Source organism: Macaca thibetana, chromosome 3 (genome assembly GCF_024542745.1).
Source record: "Macaca thibetana thibetana isolate TM-01 chromosome 3, ASM2454274v1, whole genome shotgun sequence".
NCBI classification, from domain to species: Eukaryota; Metazoa; Chordata; class Mammalia; order Primates; family Cercopithecidae; genus Macaca; species Macaca thibetana.
The window spans coordinates 82,250,299-82,269,905 of record NC_065580.1 but is presented as its reverse complement, the minus strand read 5'-3'; the positions used below and the strand labels follow the sequence as shown (position 1 = coordinate 82,269,905).

The window sequence follows — 19,607 nt, the reverse complement described above, 5'->3', positions numbered from 1 at the left end:
AATAGCTGAAAAATACAAGCAGAAACGATGGGAAAATGATTCCTTGTGGAGTGGACAAGGAAATTTTCCTGAAACGACAGAACCCGGGAAGCAATAGCAGGTCCCTTTTTCTTCTGCGGTTTAACTGCTAAAAGAAGTGATCCTTCAGGGAACCGTACATTAGTTAGGATCAGGCTTCCTTTTTATTCCTTATCAACCTATAATCTTTTGATTGTTGCCTGTTTTCCACCAGTGAAGAAATAGTAAGCCACACTAGCTTATCTCTCCTAATCACAGACTCACAGAGCTAGGGCTCTCTGAGCTTTTAATTCCTTCTTAGAGGCCTAACAGAGTGGAAAGTAAACAAAGACCAAATTTGCAACCTTCAACGTAGCTAATTTCCTCTGATGTCAGAATACTTAAACAGGCAGGACCTGGGAATTATTTGATCAAACCTGCTTTTAATCTAATGCATGCAGAAGGGCTGTGTCTGGAAGGCTCTGCAAAATGACAAGGGTCCCAGGAGAGCCTTATGGAAGGTTTCCTCTTTCAGAAACAGTAGCTTCCTCATTTTAAACTCTTGGGTAGCTGTGTTGGAGTAAATTCATAAAAAGTAGTTTTCCTGCTTTTAAAATTTTATTTTATTTGCCTGAAAATTGCTGATGGGATAATAGTTTTCTTTGGCTTTCCATGTGCTGAAATTTTAATGGTCAAATGCCTACTATTTTAGCTTTACTATGAAATGAATTAATAATAAAAGATTATTATTGGCTAAAGGGAGAATGAGAAAGGATAAAGCATTATCTGACTTCACACACGTTCTTCTATTACTACTGGTAGAAGAAAGTGGAAACACAAAGGACAAAATATGCAAACACATGTGGTTCTTTATTTAGATGGTGACAGGCATTTTGCTACAGTAAGAGTTAAGGTAAATTGGTGTCAGGGAAATTTTAAATGAAGAATTTACTAATTCCAAGATATCCAGACAGCATGACTGACTCAGTTTGACCTTTAATTTGACTCATAACTATCTGAATACTTAGAAGTAGCATATTTTTGAGAGAAAGAAGTAGATGAAGGGACAGAACTCTATACCTGAAATATAATTTTAATTTTAAGGGTTTTTTTTTGTACAATTGTATTTATGTAATTAGGTAGCACTGGAAATACTCATTAAATACTAATTCAGTTTTAAAGGTTATTAAAAGACAATTTAATTTGTCACAGAGCATCAGTATTGCTCATATTTTTATTGAGAGTAGATTAAGTTGAAAACAACATTTAAAGAAGTGTTTAAGTACATTTTTACATGTAAACATTTCTGCTCTCGTGTTTTTACATCTGATCTCAAATACTGCTCCCCACACAAAGTAATTCAGAAGCCATGGCTTAAAAATAGATAATAAACACTGATGCTTTGTGTAAATACGTACTAAGAATAACATGCCACTAGATCTAGCGTTTGACTCCTTGGATGACAGTGAATATCAATGCCTGTTATTTGTCATTCTGAAATCTGCCGGGTGATGATTCTTTTTATTGGTGCATCCTTCCAAACATATTTCATCGCACCATGTGCACAGGAGTTCTTTAGGCGGGTATGTCGGAACTGGGTGTCGCCTGGCTGGCCCCTCTCCCCTTTGCTCGCTCCCTTTCTCGCCCTAGCGCTCTCGCCTCCCTCTGCCTCCAGCCCCCTCTGCTCCTTTGGGCTCACGCCCCCCTCCTCCCCTTCCAGCTGGCGGGGGCTGCGCTGCCTCCCAGACCTAGCAGACCTGCTCAGTCAGCTGGGGCCCCCTGAGGACAGTTGCCTCCGGAGCCGCCAGGACCTGCCATTCTGCGCGGAATGGCAGCGGCAGCAGCATCCCCGCCAGAGGCGGCGGCGGCGGCGGCGGCCACGGCCACCACCGCGGACGCTATTGTTCCCTGGTGTTAGACGCACTCTCCCTCCTTCTCATCTGAAGCGAACAATAGCAGGAAAGAGCTTTGCTTTCTGTACTCTTTGGGAAGACGTTCCAAGAGCGGAGAAAAATTCCCTGCCGAGCGCGCTACGGCTCTGGACCCTGGAGTGGCTGCGGGCGGCATGGGGCTGCAAGCCAGGCGCTGGGCGTCCGAGAGCCGGGGCGCTGCGGGGCCGCGCCGGGGCGTCCTGCAGCTGCTGCCGCTGCTGCTGCTCCTGCTGCTGCTGCTCCCGGGTGCCGCCGGCAGGGCTGCGGCACAGGGCGAGGCGGAGGTGCCCACCCTCTATCTGTGGAAGACTGGTAAGTGGGACGGAGTTACCCTTTCCCCATCTTCACATCTGGGGGCACATTAAGGAGCTGATGGGCTTCTGTAGGGACCCCGGTGCTTTTGGATGGCTCGGTTATGCTGGGATCCTAAGGTAAAAAGTATGATTTCTTAGGAAGCAAATAGGTCATGTCCGATGCAATTAGGAAAGAAAAGCATAACAACTAAGAGGCAACAGTGAGTAGCTGGAATATTTCTCTCGCAGCTCCATAATGAGGGCAACGCTGCACTTCCATAATGAAGTGCAATATTTTTAACCTCTGGATTTTCATTCTACTAGGAGTTTCTTAAACACATTTCTAGCAAAGAACAAGCAAAGAGTTTAGCCTCGGTCTTTATTGTTTAGGCAAGCAATATGCTCGCTGTCATGACATTTGTGGATATAGAGTTGAATTTGTTAACTTTAGCTTTGTGTTATGTGGGACACCCAGAAACAAGCCAAGTGAGGGCGGTTCCAACAATTAAAGGCGAATGGGGCTCCAGTGAGCCTTCCGGAAAGACTGAAAACTCAATTCTTAACTAGCGAATCGCAGGATTTTTAAAGTGTACAACTTTGAGGATGTCTGGATTCAAACTTTCCCTTCCTTCCTTGAGAATTATTTTGCTTTGTTTTTCAACCACCCAACAAAAGCAGCTACTAACTGCCCATCAGTACCCCCTGGCAAAGTGCTTGGAGGTTCTGGCGGGGGCCGTGACAGGCAGGAAAACAATGCGAAGTGAAGCATTACTAACCCCTTTTCTGCGGGCTCACTTTCTCTGTCCATTAAAAAAACATTGAGAATTCTTTAGCGGACCTAAAACTTCACATGTTCGTAGGAATAAAGTGGGAAAAGATTATCCCCGTTGCTTAGAGCTAGGGGTAATTTAAGAATAACTCGGTCATGCCAAACATTAAGAGAATGTTGTAGTTGAAAGGGAAAGTATGTGTTCGTCATGGGGTTGCAAACAAGTTTCAGGGAGTGGGTCTCTTCCTGCTTCAACCCATCTCTTTACCACTGCTGAAGAGACAGCTCAATTTATTCTACGATTGCATCAATATCAATATCTGAAATTTTTAAAGAAGTTGCAGCTATCTAGACATTTAGTAGGGAGATTAAACAGAAACGTATTTAAAGTCAAAGTACACAATTTGTCTTAGAATATTACATGAAACACTTACACATTTTTAAAAGCAAGATTATTCTCGCTAACATCTTAAGTTTGCAGATCCATTGAGTAATGAATTCAAATAAAATAAAACTAATTTATTTCAATTTGAAACAAAGAGTTGAAGATCTCTAATTTAGGCTAAGCTAGGGTTTTACCTGTTAAAAACACATTCATAATGACAAACATTAATCAAATTATAATTTACCGTTAAATGGTATCATATGGATGCTTGGGAAGAGCTTCTTAGGTAAGTCAGTGTAAGATAAACTAGTACTTGCCTAGTTGAAATTTATAATAGCAAAGTAACAAGAGCCAAGCAATAATTCAGATGGAAAACAGTCCAGCCAACATTCACTGTACAGCATCTGAGGTGTCAATATATGTCATCATAAATGTCACGGAAGGAACACAAGCCAATAAACAGCTTAAAATAGTGGGAAGCTCTCAGAAACAATGGTATGGAGACCTTGATTCCAGTGCCAGTCCCAGCTCTTGCCAGCTATAGCAATTTTGGCAGTTCACCTAACTTTTGACCCTTAGTTTTCTCAACTGCATGTACATGTGATGACACCTTAAAAAATAGTTCATTCAATTAGAAAGCAAAATAATGACTTCTTTATTATTTTTTATCAGAGGGAAAGGAGACTTTAATATGTTTGTAATGGAGTTGAAAGTAGTTCTCAGAACTAGAGAATATTTAAAGAAAAAGGATATACCATAAATGAAAATTTAGAGGTTACAGAATCACTATGTGTGTATCACTTGATGAAAATAAACAGGGAAGAAGGGAATTGGAAGAGAAAAGAGGTGAGATACTCCAAAATGTCTATTCCAATAGGGTAAGCTTGGTCTTGGTAAAGAGGATTATAGAGAATCAGATTAATGGTGAGATTATTGAATTAAAGTGATGTAGTGAAAGTTGTTACACTGGATGAAGATCTGGGACAGGAACTCAAACTGTGTATGTTACTAACATGCTGTAGAACTTTGGTAAAGTCATTAATGACTTTGGTTCTTCGCTTTCTATTTTGTAATATTCATTAAATAGATAAAATGACATCTAAGGGCCCATTTGACCCCCAAAGTGCTTCATATATATGAATACATATGTCAGATACATATATTATAAATACACACATAAATACATATATACAACAAATAAGGGTATATAAAGTTGACCCTTGAACAATGCACAGATTAGGGGTGCTGACCCACATGCACAGTGGAAAATTTATGTATAACTTTTGACCCCTCCAAATCTTAACTACTAATAGCCAACTATTGATCAGAAGCCTTACAGATAACATGAACGGTCAATTAATACATATTTTGTATGTTATATGTATTACATACTATATTCTTACAATAAAGTAAGCTAGAGACAAAGAAATGACATTTGGAAAATCATGAGGAAGAGACAGTATATTTACTATTCATTACATGGAACTGGATCATCATAAAGGTCTTTATCTTCATTGTCTTCACATTGAATAAGCTGAGGAGGAAGAGGAAGATAGATAAGGGGTTGGTTTTGTTGTTTCAGGAGTGGCAGAGGTAGAAGAAAATCTGCATGTAAGTTGAACTGCCCAGTTCAAATCATGTTGTTCAAGAGCCAACTGTACACATATGTGTATACATAATACACCCATGTGTGTATTATATATTCACATACAATAATATATTCACATACAATAATAATTACTTATACATTATATGCAATCTTAAATATGTATCTATCTATATATGCTTTATTAATTCAACCCACAACAAAGAGTTATTGAGGACCTAAAATATGTAACCATTGTGGTAAAGACTGAATGGGATACTGTCATCCCTGCTCTTGAGAAACTCATTTCTCGAGAAACTCTCGAGAAAAATTATTTAAAGTTTTAAAAAATTTATTATTCAACTGATTATAGGTTTTAGGAGAAACTCACAATTAAACAATACTATAAATACACAATTACAACATAGCATACCATACACATGAATAGAACATTATAAGAATAGAGAGGTTACTTGACTGATAAAGGAGGTGTGAAGGGTTTCAAAGATAATTTAATATATGATCTGGGTCTTGAAGGATGAGTTGGATTTTGACTAAGGAAGGACTAGAAGGCCATTCTAAGCAGAGAGAAGAAAGAAAATGAAAATGAAAAAGCACAACAGCATTCCTAGATCTGGAAGTCCCAGTAGTACACTGCACCTCAAGCCCAAGATGTTGGATAGCAATGAAAAGATTTCATGCCAATCCAGTGAGATAGGACCAGATTATCAATAAACTTTCAAACAACGGTAAGATATTGGAGTTTAACTTATAAGCAGGTGGTAGCCACTGGAAACTTTGAGCAGAAGAGTGATATTTTGTTTGTCTAGAATGAAGAGAGATGAGTTTAGAAGCTGGAAGGCCAGTGACGTGAGTTGCTGACTGAGAGACAAAGGGGAACAGAACTCCGACAATAGAAGTTATAGTGAAGAGTGAGTAGAATAGGGTTTGAGGTCACACTGAAGCAATGTTAGCTTAGGTTTAGGGTGCAGGAGATACAGTGCTTTCCAGGGAAAGTAGGAAAATGCCATCAAGGTTTCCATTATGCCTATAGCCAGTAATGGAGGTACAGGGTATGAAAAAAGGAAGAACAGATTTCTTAGTGTTGTTAAGAAGAATATCAATTTAATTCAGATATACTGAGCTTGAGGTAGCAATGACATATTTAGACTAATATATCTCATGGGAAAATTAGTGAATGGGTGATTCAGTTTAGGAGAAGGAGTTAGGCCAAAGGTGTAAGCATGGAACTCAATAAATATATATTTCAATCCATGGGAGTGGGAGGGATCATTAAAGCAAGGAAAATATTGAAAAGAAGAGCCAGGATATTTCACAGAGAATATTGAGATATAAAGGGCCAAAGTGGGAGAAAATCTAGAGGAACAGGCTAAGAAAGTATGGTCAGAAAAGGTACAAGGCAAATGACAAGATACATTAGATGAAGAAGGTATTTTATTAAGGAGATTGTGGCAAAAAGTATTTTAAAAATTTAGAAAGGCTAGGGATTCTGAAATATTTTAGAAAATATCAAGTATGTTAACTTGGTAAGATAATTCACAGTGGTTTGGGAAACATTTTAGGTATAGAGATAGAGATATAAACTTGATTGAATAAAACGCAAGATAGTAGAAAAGATATAGTATCAATAAAGTTTAATAAGTGGTATGTAAGTCTCTCTACTACAGTGTTGTTGTTTTATAAGGAGGAAAACCCCAGAATTTAAGATATTAAAATTTATTTATTAAAATATAGAAGTCTGTTGGGCAGGGTGGCTCACACCTGTAATACCATAACTTTTTAGAGGCCAAGGTGGGAGGATTGCTTGAACCTAGGAGTTCAAGTTTACAGTCAACCATGATTACACCATTGTACTCCAGTCTGGGTGACAGAGCAAGATCCTGTCTCTAAAAATTAATTAAATAAATAATATATAAAAGTTAAGATTTGCAGCACTTTTGTATCACGGTCATTTCAAAGATAACTTATCTTTGAATAATTGGAAAACATATTTCATACACACGAGGCATAGCATTCATATCACTGAAAGATGAATAACTACTGTTACTAGTAAGTGTTAATGGCATTTGCACTTTTTGTTTTTTAAGATGGAGTCTCAATCTTTTGCCCAGGCTGGAGTGCAGTGGCGTGATCTCGGTTCACTGCAACCATTGCATCCCAGATTCAAGCTATTCTCCTGCATCAGCCTCCTGAGTAGCTGGGATTACAGGTGCCTGGCACTATACTGGGCTAATTTTTGTATTTTTAGTAGAGACTGGGTTTCACCATGTTGGACAGGCTGGTCTCAAACTCCTGAACTCAGGTGATCTGCCCGCCTCAGCCTCCCAAAGTTCTGGGATTACAGGGACATTTGCACTTTTTATTATTCTAGCATATGAGATTGTTTCTATAATAATTATGGTTAGTTATATTCACTTGGCAATTCCAAATTAAGAGTGCCAATGAATTAAGCAAAATGCAACAGACTTAGCATTAATCAGACAAAAATATTGAATACATAAACTTCTATCAACTTCTGTCGTAGATATATTTTCAAAAATATCTTAATGAGTTAATTGAATTTATTTTCATAATGATGAAATTATATTGAAATCCAATAAACATGTACATAATAGCCATTATTTAGAATTCAGGTGATAGGGTATTTACAAGTATGTGTTTTCTGTCAAGGAGTATACTCACATTAAACACTTTTGAACTGGATTCATGTAATGCAAGACATTGCCATTATTGACAGTCACTGTGTCCTTTACACAGTAATTGCATTAAAATTATGCTTTTGTTCTTCAACTTTAGTAAAAACAATGTTATCTTTTTTTAACTTTTGTGTACTTATGCTAATAGTACTTATTACTCTGCATAAAACATTTAATTCTACCTATCTTTAATTAACAAAGTAGAGAGGGATATCATTCCAGGTAGTCATAATATCAGGTGGCATTATCCTAGTCCAAGTGTTTTGAACTTAAACTGTTCTTACAATTTACTTTTATTCAGAATGTCACATCATTTTCTCATTTCATGAATGAGAAGGATGGAATAGGGTAGAGAGAGCATGGGTGTCAACATTAATCAATCTGGGGCAACATGGATGGAAAATATTCTATTCATGTTACCTACAAAGTTATTTTATCTCTCTGAATTTTTTTTCCTTCATCTCCAATATGGATTAATGGGATGCATTCTATAGGGGTTTTCTGAGGTTTAAATATGATAATGTATGTAATGTACTAGGAGAGTACCTGAAACATATTAAAAGTACAGTAAGTGATAGTTTTTATTATTGCTATTATTCTGTCAGATGGTACAATAGCTATTTAAGTTTATGACCTGGAGCAAGCCCAATAATGTGCATTAGCCTTCTCTTAAGCATCTTTTCTTTTCCAGTAAATGCACTAGAAATTACGAATTGATACAGTTAACCAGACTAGTAGATACTCCAGGTTATAAGGGAGACACCATTTTAGAATGGAAAGAACACAGACTTTGAGATCAGACAAACCACTGTTTACATCTTTCCTCTACCTGACTGGTTAAGTTAGATCAATTACCTGGCTTTGTTTTTCACCTTAGAACAATGACACAAGTTTGGAAGTAAGAAGGCATTTATGAGGTTTTTCTACAGGTAATAAACGGAAAGTATGTACTGCCATGACCTAAACGCGGCAGACATTCAAAAACTGTTAGTTCTCTTACCATTCTTTACCAGTTATTCACCTAAAAATGACATAACTTGCAGAAATTTTACTGGTCTAACATACTTATCTGTTTTCTGCAACTAAATGACAGCATGAAAGACAAAAAAGCAAGTATAGAAAGAAATTATTTTATTATAGACATATTTTTTATTAGTTTGTCACTTATGTGTAGACAGCACATACCAAAGACTATAAAAATGTTTTCAGCACCAAATTTAGGGTTACTTATGTAAACAGAACTTATTATACTTCATTTTGTTATTGTGTATCAGGGGATTTCTCAAAAAGTTGATATTTTACATTCTTGAAATTAACATTGTTTCCTATCACTTCTAAATTATATGCTGTCACAGTATAGTTGCTTGTATTTTACACATTGCTTAGTTTTTACTTAGTAAGTGATCATTTAAATACATTTTAAAAACCACTGCAGTTTATGTCTGGTCTTTTTTTCTTTTGTAATTTACATAGCACCATCAGTGCTCAGAATTCATTAAAAATATATTGGTTGGCTGGGTGCGGTGGCTCACGCTTGTAATCCTAGCACTTTGGGAGACCGAAGCGGGTGGATCCCGAGGTCAGGAGATCGAGACCATCCTGGCTAACACAGTGAAACCCCGTCTCTACTAAAAATAAAAAAAAAAAAAAACAAAAACAAAAAAAAAAAAACAAAAAAAAAAAAAGCCAGGCATGGTGGCGAGCGCCTGTAGTCCCAGCTACTTGGGAGGTTGAGGCAGGAGAATGGCGTGAACCTGGGAGGCGGAGCTTGCACTGAGCCGAGATCACGCCACTGCACTCCAGCCTGGGCGACAGAGCAAGACTGTGTCTCAAAAAAAAAAAAAAAAAAAAAAAAGGTTGGTTGGATCACAAAGTCAAATTCTCAGGGAATTTTAAGACTCTTTAACTGTTTCAATGAAATTAGGGTAACTTAGGTCACTCCTTCTGAAAATTATACACAACTACCTGGTTTGTAAAATGATGGCAGCCCCCAATCATAGCCGAGATTAAGAGTACAATAGGATGGCATGTAATCCAGATTTTCTTCTGCCAATTATTACTGTATAGAGGACTAGCCTGATGGTGGGGGGAAGAGATTCTGACTAGGTTATTGGTCAAGTATGATTGTGGTTTAGGTCCTTTTAGGAGAAATTCGAGTTTCTTGACCTCTGATATGAGTTAGAATGAGAATACTGGATAGTGGAGTTCCTTTGCGAAGAGAGGATTGGAAGTCCCTCAGTGTAGTGAATGTATAGGACAGGATCCCTTAGAATTAATATAAAGGCACATTAGACTGGCCCTTAATGAAAGAGGCACTGAGCATGTGGCACTTGAGAAAATATATCTTTCCTACTACAAGAGACAGTGTAGACTGTGAAATAGAGATGCCAATGAGTCATAAGGTAGATATCTTATATCTTTTCTGATTTTTTCATCAGAACTTTACAGTGATAGTTTAAAATGCATTCAAGTGATGACAGCGTTAAATGTTATCATAGTAGAATTGTTTCTGTTTTATGAGTTGTTTTGTTATTACTTCATAGGTGATCATTTAAATTAGTTTTTTTAAAACACTACTGTTTATATCTTGTCTGTCTTTCTTGGTGTACATTGCACAGTTAGTTCTCAGAATTCATTGGTTACTTAGATCAAAAAATCAAATAGGTGGTTCCCATGCATGTAGTTCCTATGTACCTAAACAGCAAAAAAGTATATATTAATGGGAAGTGATAAAACTATTAAAAGCATTCCTATATACCAATAAAGACCTAGCTGAGAAAGAAATCAAGAAAACAATCCAATTTACAATAGCTGCAAAAATAAAATACTTACAAATGAATTTAACTAAAGACATGTATAATCTCTTCAAGGAAAACTACAAAACACTGATGAAAGAAATTGTCAATGCCACAAACAAATGGAAAAACATCCCATGCTCATGAATTAGAAGAATTAATATTGTTACAATGACTGTTGTGCCCAAAGAAATCTACAGATTCAATGCAATCTCTACCAAAATACCAATGCCATGTTTCACAGAATTAGAAAAAGAATCCTAAAATTCATATGGAGCCGTAAAAAAAGAACCCAAATAGCCAAAGCAATCCTTAGCAAAAAGAACAAAATTGGAGAAATCACATTACCCAATTTCAAATTATATTATGAGGCTATAGTAACCCAAGCAGCATAGTACTAGTATAAAAATAGATGCATAGATCAATGGAATAGAATGGATTGCCCAGAAATAAGGCCACATATTTTAAACCAACTGATTTTTGACAAAGCCAACAGAAACATACATTGGGGAAAGAACTCTCCTTTCAATAAATGGTGCTAAGAAAATTGAATTTTCATGTGCAGAAGAATGAAATTAGACCCCTATCTCTCATTGCATACAAAAATCTACCCAAGAGGGATTAACATCTTAAGCATAAGACCCCTAACTATAAGAATACTAAAAGAAAACCTATGGAAAACTCTTCTGGACATTGGTTGAGGCAATCAATTTATGACTGAGACCTCAAAGTCACAGGTAACAAAAACTAAAGTAGATAAATGAAACTTAATTAAACTAAAAACCTTCTGCACACCAAAATAAATGATCAACAGAGTGAACAAACAACCTGCAGAGCGGGAGAAAATATTTGCAAACTATTCATCCATCAGGAGACTAACATCTGCAGTATACCAGATATTAGAATATACTGTTTATCAGAATATACTGGAAGAACTTGAACAACTCAGTTTTTAAAAATCCCACTAAAAAGTGGGCAATGGACATGAATAGGCATTTTTAAAAGAAGACATACAAATGGTTAACAGGTATATGGAAAAGAGCTCGATATCCACTACGCAATTGGTGGGAATGTAAATTAGTACAACCTCTATGGAAAACACTATGGAAATTTCTCAAAGAGATAAAAATAGAACTTCCATTCAATTCATCAATCTAACTGCTGGGTATCTACCCAAAGGAAAAAAAAAAATCAATATATCGAAAGACACCTATACTCATGTTAATCATAGTACTATTCACAATAGCAAAGATATGGAATCAAACTTAGTGTCCATCAACAGAAGAATGGACAATGAAAATGTATGGTGTATAGGTATACAATATAATACTATTCAGCCATAAAAAAAGAATAAAATTTTAGGTTTTGCAGCAGTGTGGATATAACGAGAGGTCTTTAACTTCAGTGAAACTAGGTAGGCACAGAAAGTCAAATACCACATGTTCTGATTCATAAGTGAGTGGTAAAAATGTGTACACATATATGTTGAGAGTGGAATGATAGACAAAGGAGATTTGTGAAGGTTAGGAGGTGAGAGGAGGGTGGATGATGAGAAATTACCTAATGGGTGCAATGTGCGTTATTTGGATGTTGGATATCCTAAAATTCTTGACTTGATCACTATGCAATCTATGCATATATCAAAATTGCACATGTACCGTATAAATTTGTACAAAAAAAATAGCATATTGGGAAAGGGTGAAGGAAACTAGGCAATACTTGGAGCAATGATACCAAAAAGTAAACTATGTATTGTTTCTGATGCATAATTGGACCTAGCCAAAAAGATGCCATTGCATCCTCTGAAATGAAAAGCCCCAAAGAATCTGGCTGCAAGGCTGAGGAAAAATATAGAGATGATCCTGTTGATCTCAGCCTTGATATTGAACGTTGTAAAAAAAAAAAAAAAAAAAAAAACATAAGGAGAGAGATCTTAAACGAAGTAAATCGAGAGAATCAGTGAATTCCCAAGACTCCATCCACTCGAGGGAAAGGTCAGCAGAGAAAACAGAAAACTCATAAAGGATCAAAGAAGCAGAAGAAGTACCGGAGGGTGAGAGGCAGGTCCAGATCCTCCTCCTCTTCCTCTCAGTCATCTCACTCCTACAAAGCAGAAGAGTACATTGACGAGACAGGGAGAACACCACGGGCTTTGAGAAATCGAGACTGGTGACCAAAGACTTTGTGTCCAAGTGAAAGAGGAGGTGGCAGAGCTTGAGGAACCTTTCAGTTTCGAGCCAGAGGAAGAGGCTGGGGCAGAGGCAACTACTCTGGCAACAATAACAACAACAGCAACAACAATTTTCAAAAAAGAAACCGGGAAGAGGAGTGGGACCCAGAGTACACACCCAAAAGCAAGAAGTATTGCTTGCATGATGACCTCCGGGTCAGCGCCGGTTCATGTTCTGAAAATCAAGCAAGTGGGCCCATGACAAGTTCAGTGGGGAGGAAGGGGAGATTGAAGACAAGAGTGGGACAGAGAACAGAGAAGAGAAGGACAATTTACAGTCCACAACTGAGTAGGGGCCACTCTTGACGGGATTCATTGCTCCGGGAGAGAGGCGCTGGGAAGATGGCTGGCGAGGAGCTAAACAGAGGAACCTCAAGAAGATTCTGAAAATCCTACCTCCACCCCTCACCAGCCATGCATATTGTACTACCGTGGAAGGCATCCCTGGCGCTGCCTCCCACTGGACAGAGAAGGCTGGCCGTGGAGCCCGGGGGTCAGGCCCTGCTCTTGAGCGGAAGACAACGCATTGGGCTTTAGCTGTTTTTCTAATTTGTTGTTGGTGTGTGGGGTGGGGGCAGGGGTAGCATGGGAGAACGATGCTTGGATTAAAATGATTTTATTTTTAATAGGCTATTTTTTAAGCAGTGTTAGATTTACAGAAAATTAAGCAGAAAGTACAGTTTCCTTATGTTCCCATTCTCCCACTATTTTCCTCTATTATTAGAATCTTGCACTAGTGTGGAAAATTAGTTACGATTAATGAACCAATATTGCTACATTATTATTAACCAAAGTCCATAGTTTACATTAGGATTCACTCTTAGAATTGTACATTCTTAGGATTTTTGACAACTATGTAGAGATATTTATCCACCATTACCGTATTATATAGAATAATTTTACTACCCTGAAAATTTCATGTGCTGCTTCTATTTCTCCCTTCCGCCTCCCAAATCCCTAGCAAAGACATATCTTTTTACTGTCTCCATATTTGTGCTTTTTGGAGAATGTTATATAGTTGGAATCATACCATATGTAGCCTTTTCAGTTGGGCCTCTTTTACTAGCAATAAGTGTTTAAGTTTTCTGCATGCCTTTTCATGGCTTGACAGCTCATTTCTTTTGAGTGCTGAAAAATATTCCATCCTTTGGCTATACTACACTTTGTTTATTCACTTACCTATTTAAAGGCATCTTGGTTGCTTCCAAGTTTGGGCAGTTATGAATATTCATGTGCATATTTTTGTGTGGATGTAAGTTTTTAGTTCATTTGCGTAAATACCAAGGAGCATGTTGCGGGATCATATGGCAAGAATATATTTAGTTTTATAAGAAACTGCTAAACTGCCTTCCAAAGTGGCTGTACCATTCTGCATTTCCACCAGCAGTGAGTGAGAGTTCCTGTTTCTCCACTCCTCACCAACTTTTGGTGTTTTTAGTATTTTTTATTTTAGCCATTCTAATGGATGCATATCTTGTTTCAATTTGCAGTTCCCTACTAACATGATGTTTCATCTGCTTGTCATCTGCAGATGTTCTTTGGTGATCGATCTGCATTCTGTTAATTGTAGGAGTAATAGTAGCAAGACTAGGTAGCTAACTCTTAGCTGGCAGAGTTCAAAGTCTCAATCCAGACTGTGCTGCACATATTCCACTTTTTATTGTTCTGATAGAATGACACATACTGAAGATAATTGTTCAATAATGAAAAAAAAACCACATGGGAATTAAGTAAGGAATAAATGTAGATGGTCCTACACTTTGCTCCCCCTTGAGAGGAATACCTTGGGAGTTATGAATGATATCTTAAAGTAGAAGGAAATAGGCAAATATAATAAAGATTACATTAAGCCTGCAAGCTGGGGAGATTTTCAAGTGTAATACATACCTCCTGTATCCCTAGCAGACTCTGGTACGGTTAATAAATCATGTAGCTGCATATCTACTTTTCCTTGCTTTGCACTGAGGAAGCTATAGTCTGGGAAAAAGTGGGAGATGCAACATTTTTCTGAACTTCTGGGAAACAGTGAAGGTCCACTGTGCTGAAGCCCTAGTAAGTTGACCTGAAACCAAGTTGTTAAGTCAGCCTGCTACTTAGGTTAGTCCCATGACCTTCCCATTGACGTAAATTGTTGAGCACACTCAGAAAGGAGATAGGTAAACAATGACCCAGAAGTGGATGGTGGTGTGCATGAGAATAGAAATATAGTACACTATTAACAGCCTAACCTAGAACGATACTGCCTCATGGAAAATTAAATTTCCCAAGCAAATGTATTGGGCACAGACATTGATTATGTAGCTGAAATAATTTAACTTATGGTATGTGGCCAATACAGGGCTTTCTAATTGTTCTGTGTAGTCTGTATAAAATGTTTTCCCTTGGGCCATTATAGCACTAGCAATAACAGGACATTCTGAGTGTTGTAGATGGATGTGTTTGTAGGTATGTTCCCTATTGTACCAGAGAAGAAGTGGTATCAGAACACACATAGTGACTATTTGATTTGCATTATTTAATAGTTATTTTTATTTTCTCTACAAAAATCAGAATGTGACTATAAATGTTACAGAGTTCCACTGTATTCAGGGATTTACAGATTAGTTGCAAAGAATTGAATGCATAGCTTAGAATGAAAGAAGCACCTAATCAATAACTAGTTAAATAAATATATGTTTGTGTGCATTTGTCTGTATGTGTGTGTGTGTGTGTAGTCAATAAAAAGATGTTTAAGAACAGACTTCTGAGTCAGAAGTACATGAATTTTGACCTAATTTTGTTATTTTTTAGGAATATGATTTCTAATCTCTCTTTTATTTTGTAGCTATACCATGTGATATGATATTAGTAACTACCTCTACAGATTATTTTAAAGATAGCTTGAGATAAACCTATAGTGTACTTAGATGGTACCTGGCACAAGCCAGCGCTCAGTAAATGTTATCCCTTACTTGGCTATAATCCTGGTATGAACTGCTCACTGGTACAGAATTTGTCTTCTGAATCTGTCTGCGTCCTTTCCTTTTTTACTTTGTTTCCTTTTCCTCCTTGGATCTGCATATGAATGTCAAGCTTCTCTGCATCTGACATTGCTCTGTTCTGTACCTGTGGTCAGAGTCAACAGAGAAACTACAAAGCTCAGCCTTACTGTAAGGTTGTTCAAAGTATGGTTTTTAAATGCAGGCATTCTGCCTCAGTGTTTTAATTGTACTTGTGATTGTGCATATCTTAGTCAGGTAGGCAGTGCTGGAGGTTTGACTCTCTAAGTGGGACTGTGGGTTCCAAAGTTCCTTTGCTTGGAAAACCCGATATTATTCTTGGCAAGACTTTTCTGCTCAGTGATGCTGTGAATGAAAGGATGTTGGAAGTGTACGATTAATGATGAGACTTCCTTTCTTAAACTCCTCTCCTAAGATGCATTGTGTGTGTGTGTGTGTGTGTGTGTGTGTGTGTGATATATATGAATATCCCACTTTCACACGTCAATATATGTGATTCAAAATATTCTGAAGGAAATGAAAATGTTGTCTCCCAGCTTGAAGGAGAGACAACTATTCAACTATTTCATGTCCATTACAACCCATTTATTTGTACGTTCTTTAAAATTTGTGAAGCACTTGTAAATTTATGTCAGAATCACAATAATAATTTGATGCACCTTTATAGGCATAATCACACACATATACATGTCTGCATACCTAGATGCATGAATATATATATATATATACAGGCACATACAAATAATGCAATAATATATGGCTAAATTATCACACAGGACTTCATCATTTACCTGATATTATGAAAATTATACCTCCTAAAATATGTTTTTATGTGGTATTTATAGTAGTGACTTTTTAAAATGTGTGCAATTATACACATTTTTTACTAAAATATTATACAAATTTTACATTAAGATTTTATTTTACAAAGTTTTGTGCCAAGCTTATGTTCATCAATAACCCACTCATAAAAGCTATTATGAAAGTCCTTGCATTACCTTCCACTAACTTACAGCTTTTATTTTAAGACCCTTTTTATATCTAACCATCTTCCTGTGTTTGCCACTCTGGTGCCTGTACAATGTTTTCAAACTGCAATGCTTGCACAAATTTCCAAGAAGTACTTTTCTAATAGCATCTACCTGCCAGCATATCCATGAACACTATTTCTCTAAAACATTACTTGTCAATGGTTTCCATTGGTTATGACACCATTAAGGCAAGAATGGTAATAGACCCAGATGGAATAATATGGATTACAGGTATCTATGTAAAAACATATATCGCATTGCACAACTATTTCAGGGGATTCCATTCACAGTCTGAATTAAGTGACCTTTGTATTCCCCAGTTTGTGTTAATCAAATTCAACTGAGGAAAATTGGCAGGCACTTAGTACCTATTTTATGGCAAGGTCTGTGTGTCAGGTGCAGGGGAACAAACATGAATAGCACACGAGGTCCTTCAAGCAGTTCTCTATCCTGTGTAAATAAGTTATTTGAGGCTAGTGAACTTATTACAAAAATATAAACATATATGGATATAAAATGGAGGAGGGAGTAATTCTCTTGCAAAATGAGACAGGGAAGGAAAACTCATAAGACACAAGTCTGAAAGGTAATCAGTTTACAAATGGAGAAAGGCTATAGAGAGACAGAATTCCAGGCAGAGAAGGAACAGTTGTGAAAAAATTAAATGGCATGTTTCCAGGGATAGAAAGAAGTTTGGAGTCATAAAAAGTAGGGAATAATTTGGGGTGGGAAGAAGGGTGGATATGAGTTTGGAGAAGAAGGGAATGGATGGATGACAGAGTCTTTTCATAATAATAATAAGTTTATTTGCTGTTTTCTGATTCATAGAATCTAGGAGCTCAAGTCTATTTGGGTTTTTAAAATATTGCCAGGAATGAAAGGATGTATTTGTAAATGTTAAGCCAGATGTGAATATATGCGTTTTATATGATTGTTCATCTAAATGAGCTATTATAATTCTCCTTGCAAACTTTCCAAGAGAAATGCTATCTTAGGTAGTGCTAATTAAATGCAGTAATTTCAATAGTGTAGCATCCTTTCAGGTTTATTAATAAGAATGATGTAATATTTTATTTTTTCCTCTGCCATTTTAAGTAATATTAAAATAAGTAAAGCTTAAATATATGTACATATATTTAAATGTACAGGTATAGAACTCATCCCTGATGAGTTCTGTGAAAGGGAATACAAATGAGGAGAGTAGATGAGGCATGATATAAAGGCCGGCTGTACTCAACTCTTCTCTGTTGTGGACTACCTGGTTGAGAGAAGCAACACCACTCCCTTACCTTGCTTCAGGTCCATCACTTGCAATCAGGTAGAGACCAGGTTCAACTGGAAACAAAAAAATCACATAAAGGACAATACCGTTGGCTGAATGCAGCATCTAGCTGGCCAAAATTGGACTATGGGGCATTGATTGACAACCTTTGCCTTTGACAATCATATCAGGTCTTCAAAAACATGAAGCTTAAAAATGGAGGGTAAAAAAGATTTTTAAAAGATTCTTTTTTTTTTTTTTTTTTTTAGTTTTAGAGCATGGCTACATGAAAGTATATGTAACAACAAATTCAAATTAAAGTGTCTAAGCAGCCATGTTTCCAGCCAACATCAACATTTCTCTATGCACTGTGCTTCATTTGTTCTCATTACTTCATGGGTCCTGTGGAGAGAGGAGTGATGAGGATTAAGGCATCTGCTGTTCATGAACTGGCACAGATAATCATAGAAATGCAGCGAAGATCAGAAGATCCAATGACTATCGAACAGCTTCTTTTGAGAGTTTGCTGTGGTGACTGCATACCTCTAATGGGAGAGTCATCAAAATGGATTTGGATTTATGAAATCAAATAATTCATAAGGAGAGCTTTGACTATTGCTAAGATACATTTCTCTCCCTGTCTCTTAATGCAATATTTAATCTAATTTCTTTAGTTCTCTCAGCTTGTTTTATAAGAGAAGTGATTTTGAACTGCTTCAGCTGTGCAAGTTCCACGAGAAGGGAATAAATATTATGAAGCAGACAAGGTGGTTCTTCAACCTTGATTGATCAAGCACTGCAGAATCATGAGTCATGATTTCCCGAATCATGAAAGTCATGATTTCCCAAATCATGATGAAAGTTTTCAGAGCTTTCAAGACCATTCTTATTGAAATAATTTTCTACCTTGATAGCATCATCTAAAAGCTAAATTATTTTGAGCATTTTATGAAAAAATGTGGAAATTGGAGTGAAAATTACTCTTGTGCCATGTTATTATAAATGAGATGAATCTCCTTTGTTAGTCATTTGCTGAATACTTGGGAGTGCTATCAAAGAGCCATTCTTTTAACAGCTTTATTGGATAGAATTCATATAGCATGCAATCACCCATTTAAAGTGTACAATTCAATGGCTTTTAGTGTATTCACAGAGTTGTGCATCCATTACTACAATCAATTCAAGAACATTTTCATTACCCCAAGAAGAAATCTGCATCCCTTAGACATCACCCCAAGTCCTGGGCAAATACCAATCTACCTTTTCTCTCTATTTGCGTAGTCTGGACGTTTCATATGAATGGCATCATAACTTGCATGATCCTTTGTGACCTTTTATTTCACATATCATGTTTACAAAGTCTATCCATGTTTTACATGTATTACTGCTTCATTTCTTTTTATTGCTAAACAGTATTCCGCTGGATAAATACACTTCCTTTTGTTTGTTCCTCAGTTGATAGACATTTGGGTTGTTCCTACCTTTTGACTATTATAAATCATGCTACTATGAACATTCATGTGCAAGTTTTAGTGTAGATATGTATTTTCATTTCTTGAATGTATACTTAGGAGTTAAATTGCTGGATCTTATGGTAACTGTATTTTTAATTGT

General features: G+C 36.9%; 1 protein-coding gene across 1 annotated transcript in view; it reads left to right on the top strand.

The window, feature by feature from the left end:
* Positions 1-1,327: 1,327 nt before the first annotated feature.
* The window catches only part of THSD7A (thrombospondin type 1 domain containing 7A), a 495,713-nt gene continuing 477,433 nt past the window's right edge, over positions 1,328-19,607 (top strand). Inside the window, exon 1 of the mRNA XM_050783030.1 lies at positions 1,328-2,240. Coding sequence (XP_050638987.1) covers positions 2,063-2,240 — 178 coding nt within the window. The 5' untranslated portion in view covers positions 1,328-2,062. The remainder of the gene's footprint in view (positions 2,241-19,607) is intronic.